The sequence below is a fragment of the Gossypium arboreum genome, chromosome 7 (genome assembly GCF_025698485.1).
Source record: "Gossypium arboreum isolate Shixiya-1 chromosome 7, ASM2569848v2, whole genome shotgun sequence".
In the NCBI taxonomy this organism is placed as follows: Eukaryota; Viridiplantae; Streptophyta; class Magnoliopsida; order Malvales; family Malvaceae; genus Gossypium; species Gossypium arboreum.
The window spans coordinates 7,037,442-7,042,467 of NC_069076.1; the positions used below are offsets into that span (position 1 = coordinate 7,037,442).

General features: G+C 28.0%; 1 protein-coding gene across 1 annotated transcript; it reads left to right on the forward strand.

Annotated features, from left to right (window-relative positions):
* The first annotated feature begins 968 nt into the window (after positions 1-968).
* On the forward strand, positions 969-2,462 carry LOC108487345 (transmembrane emp24 domain-containing protein p24beta2). The gene is made up of 5 exons (XM_017791664.2): positions 969-1,049; positions 1,181-1,401; positions 1,588-1,774; positions 1,857-1,964; positions 2,183-2,462. Exons 2-5 carry the CDS (start codon positions 1,183-1,185, stop codon positions 2,314-2,316), a joined length of 648 nt encoding a protein of 215 aa, XP_017647153.2. The 5' UTR covers positions 969-1,049; positions 1,181-1,182; the 3' UTR covers positions 2,317-2,462.
* The last annotated feature ends 2,564 nt before the right edge of the window (positions 2,463-5,026 follow it).

Consider the following 5,026-nt stretch of genomic DNA (forward strand, 5'->3'; position numbering starts at 1 on the left):
GTCCTTTAATTATTAAATGTTATTTGTATAAGTTATTGGCATGTAAATAGAGACTTAGACTATTATAAGTGTTTATAAGTATTTGGATTTGTAAAAGCAAGTGTTGTTTGTAACCTCCTTGAAAGGTTAAGACAAGTTTTTGAATTCTAAATTGGTTTGAAATATGCTTATGACTTGAAATTAAGTTTAAATACGATTTAGAAATGCTTTTAATGCTTTGGTACCATGAGATATAATTTTGTGGTATTAATGTACCAAAAATCACATTCTATTTGAATCTTATCATGAAAATGTACCAAATACCGTCTAAATTTTAAACCTTAAATCTTAATCTTAAATATTGAACTCGATATGTTAAATTTTAAGCCTAACATTTCGACATTAATAGTTAATTTCATTTAATTAACTAACACGAAAATTAACATAATTAACATAAAATATTTTTATAAAGAAAATGATCTAGTATTCGAATGTAGATGACATTAAGTTACTAATTTTTTTTAAATATGACTTTAGATGCCTAAAATAAAATTTTAAGATATTTTAATGTAATTTAAACTGCCAGACAAAATAAATACACATTACTTACTTTTTCTTAACTTCTTTTCTATTAATCTAAACTTATGTATTATTATTATAAGGTGTTTAATTAAATTAGTGTAATTCATTAATCGAGTTTTAATTTAGTTGTAAATTTAATAAAAATTATTTATTTTACAAAACAACAAATAATATTATTATAAAATTTTATATATTTTAATAAATCTAAAAAAATACATACAATCATAAATTTGAACCTAAAAATAATAATTGTTACTATCATTTCAACTAATGTAATTTTATAAATTTATTACATAAAACCCTTTTGACCTACTTGTGTGTTACATAATTTACTTTATTTTTCTTTATAATTGTCATAGCGTAACAATGGTTATGAGTTTCTGGTCTCCCCTTCCTGAAACAGGGAATTCTTCAATTTAATCAATTTTCCTTTTGGTTGAGAATAGTAAAAAGTAAATCACATTTTTTATCGAAAACAAATCTCTTAGGTAACATTGAAGTATTATTAAAATTTTCTTTAACACATTATCCCTTGATCTGATATTGTTAAAGAACAACCAACGATCTAAACTATAGGATTCTGTTTTCTTTTTTTTTTTTTTTTTTTTTGGTTTCGTAGAGATGCCGGGAAGAAAATGGAAGAGAAGCGAAATAGCATGGGCAGCAATGGGTTTGTTTCTATGGAGCTTAAAAGTAGCAGAAGGGGTTAGATTCGTGATAGACAAAGAAGAATGTTTATCCCATGATGTCAAGTACGAAGGAGACACTGTTTATGTCTCTTTCGTTGTAATTAAGGCCGAGGCACCTTGGCATTTTAGCGACGAAGGCGTCGATCTTGTGGTAACCCCCTCCCCCTTTCTTTTATTGATTGAATTGTTGGTTTTGATTTTATTGAAAATATCCAATTAAAATGGAGATCTAAATATGATGTATAAGATTTGTGTGAATCCCATCATAATGATTGTTGTTAAGCTTGTTTAGTCCAAAATATTAACTTTCGTGTGAATTTTATGGTGAGATGATCAGATAAAGGGACCATCAGGGGACCAGATTCATGATTTTCGTAACAAAATAAGTGAAAAATTCGATTTTGTTGTCCACAAGAAAGGGGTATACCGCTTCTGCTTTGTTAACCGATCTCCATATCATGAAACCATTGATTTTGATTTACAAGTTGGGCATTTTACGTACAGACATCAGCATGCAAAAGAAGGTGAGTTTAAATGTTGCTTCTTTTATTTGTTTGCCTTTAAAAAGGGAGAAAAATGATGATTATTTCTCAATGATGTGTGCAGAGCATTTTAGTCCTTTGATGGAGCAGATAACAAAGTTGGAGGAAGCCCTTTACAACATCCAATTCGAACAGCATTGGATTGAGGCTCAGACTGATCGACAGGCAATAGGTAGTAGCTTTCATCACCTCATATTTCTTGCACTGCTACGTTTTCTTTACATATTTTTTCAAAATATATTTAAAATGAAATACGATATTCCAAATACATGAAAAAGATTGAGTATACATTAAAAAAATTGACGCCCCTTTGCTTCTTTTTTTTGTTTTTCCTTTTCATTTGCATGACAAAGCAAAAAGTACATAACATGTGGTGTAATTTGTGGACAGTGAATGATAGCTTGGGGCGACGAGCACTTCACAAGGCAATGTTCGAATCAGTTGCACTTATAGCGGCAAGCATCCTTCAAGTTTTCCTTCTGAAACGCATGTTTGAACGAAAACTTGGAACATCCAGAGTCTAATTAGACCCTCTATTACCCCAACTCTTTGCTTTCCGATGGTACTTTGTTCATTCTTTTGCACTGCAAGCACCAGTTGTATCGTATCTGTCCTTTAACCACCACTTGTTTTGTACTTAAATTTAATTACGACAGGCTTTAGACTCAAATTTCCCTTCTTTTTTTTTTCTTTCTTTTTCCCTTTTTGGGGTGCTAAATGATTGTATTCATTCTTAGTGCAAACGTTAGGGATTATAACAAAATGATATTAAAAGTTCTAAAATAAAGATAAATAAGAATTTAATTTTTTTATAATAAATATTTTTGACATAATGATAAATTTAGCCCTCAATGTTCAAATTGCTTTTCTTTAATGAAAAGGTTAGCTAAAATATTTTTTCTTTTTTAAGATGTTGGCATGACAACTCACGTAGTAGTCCACGTGTATTTCATGTTGACATGGCACTATTTACCTTATATATGTCAATAAATAATTTTAAAAATATAAAAATTTTCAAGAAATAAAAAATTCAAAATTATAAAAAGTTTATAAAATATATATATCATAAAGTACACATGTACTGTCATGCAAACTACCATATTTTAATTAATATTTCCATTAAAAAACATTAATTCGACTCTTTTTGAAAGTTGACAATCACATTCAACTCTTTTAAAAAAGTCAAGAATCAAATTTAGCTTAAAAAAAAATAAGGTCAAAATTGATAAAAAATTAAAAATGTTAAGAGTTAAATATACCATTGTGCCAATATTTTTTTTCAATATTTTCTAAATAAGTTTAAGACAAAAAATATTTTATATCTTAAAATTTGTTTTGCTTGCTTTCCTTAGCTTTTCCCTTAAATTGAAGTAAATAAAAAAATTTAACTTTCAGAAAAAAAAAGTAAGGGATACTCAACATCCCTTACTATCCTTAGCTTTTCCCTTGGTACCTTCAATCCCAACATAAGCTAAGGCTCTCTTCTTACACTCAAAATTTTTGATATAATAATTGGCACTACTTTTTAGAATAAATGCAGCGAAATTCTAACAAAAGTGAAAATGTGTTCATTAAGTAGATCTTCTCATGGAGTTAATCAGATATTTAGAAGAAATTAGTGAGAACGAGCGTGAATTTGAAAAATTGGCCAATGGACTAAATTGAAAATTCAAAAAAAAAAAAAACGTCTGAGAACTAAAGTGTAAATTGACCAAATAGAGATAAAGGTGAGTTAAGATTAATGATTGTTTGGTATGACATGAATAATGTAGTAGGAGGAAAGCCACATTCGAATTAAATTGAATAAAATTGAATTATATAGAGATTAAATCGTTTTTTTTTTTGCATAAAAGCCATAAATACAGTTTTACCATGAGTGAATAATATTATAGAGTATAATTATAATTGATGGAACTTAGGCATGCTAAGTGTTATGTGTGATGATAAGAAGGAAAATGAGTAAAGTGCAATTTTCCGTAAATGGATATTTGAGACATTTCACATGAGATTACATTTTGAATTTTTTAGAAGATATGTTGAATGTTGGGAATTGTTCTGGGACACTAGTTGCATTAAAACATGGAGTTAATGTGCACCACATAATTTAAGGGTAAATTATTAAAATTGTTACTTTTATTTGTCTCATGTTATATTTTAATTATTTATATTTGAAATGTTATGTTTTAGTCACTTACGTTATTATGTTGTAACATTTTAATCACTGAGCGTTAATTGTCATTAACGGTGTAAATGTAAGCTGACGTAGAATGTTAAATCATCATTTCAAACAAAAGTTTTCTGTTAAATTATACAATTGGTCCTTATATTTTTTCTATTTTGAGAAAATTAATTTTTTCTTTTATGTTCTTTGAATTTTTTTTTATTTTCCATTCTTTTATCTTTCTTCCGCTGTTTTGCTTCCTTCTCCATTTCTTTTAATGTGGTTTTATTTTATTTTTCATTTGTTAAAATTGGGCCCTATACTTTTTTTGAACAATTTAATTTTTTCTTTTTATTTCTTTATTTTCATTTTCTTCTTCACCTTTATTTTTCTCTTTTCTCATATTCTTCACTACAGAAACATAATCTTTGCCCACAAAAAAAACCAAGTCCTTGTTTCTTTCACATGATTCCTAAATCGAATTTCACTCAAAATTGAATGTCAATAATTCTTAATCAAATCTCGATTTGAATATAACCTAATTTTGAAACTAAAATTGGATCTAACGAATCAATATAAAAAATCATATCCTTAATCAAATCTAAACATAAATTGAATTCTTTATATTCAAAACAATTTTTTCCTTTTCCAAACTTTTACAAAATTGTGTAGATTATTACTTTCCTTTTCTTTTATTTTCTGACGAATAAAATTAAGCAAATAATAAAATTGATCTAAACCTTCTTGGATATTCCCAAGCAAGCTTGATTGGAAGCCGAGCATGGATGAACCGAAGAGAGAAAGGGAGTATGGAACCAAATTGGTTTGGGCAAAGTTGAGGGTAAGTTTCGTATGGTGGTCGTTTTAATCATTAAGATTATAGAGCTCATTTGAAGAAGCTGTGAAACAACGTAATTTTGAAAAGGCGAGAATGTTTTAGGTAAGATAGATAAGGTGGCCGTTAAGAGATCCTAATTGGTTCGTTAAAGTGATGATGGATGAGGAGGGTTTGTAATTGTGGTGAGAATATGCAAAATAAGTTTTATTTTGGTTTCAGCTTTTACCTGTTCTTT

Excerpts from the sequence above, each read along its gene's own strand:
- LOC108487345 (XM_017791664.2), top strand. The coding sequence starts at position 1,183 with ATGCCGGGAAGAAAATGGAAGAGAAGCGAAATAGCATGGGCAGCAATG. Across the intron at positions 1,402-1,587 it reads ACGAAGGCGTCGATCTTGTG|ATAAAGGGACCATCAGGGGA; the intron begins GTAACCCCCTCC and ends TGAGATGATCAG. Across the intron at positions 1,965-2,182 it reads GACTGATCGACAGGCAATAG|TGAATGATAGCTTGGGGCGA; the intron begins GTAGTAGCTTTC and ends ATTTGTGGACAG.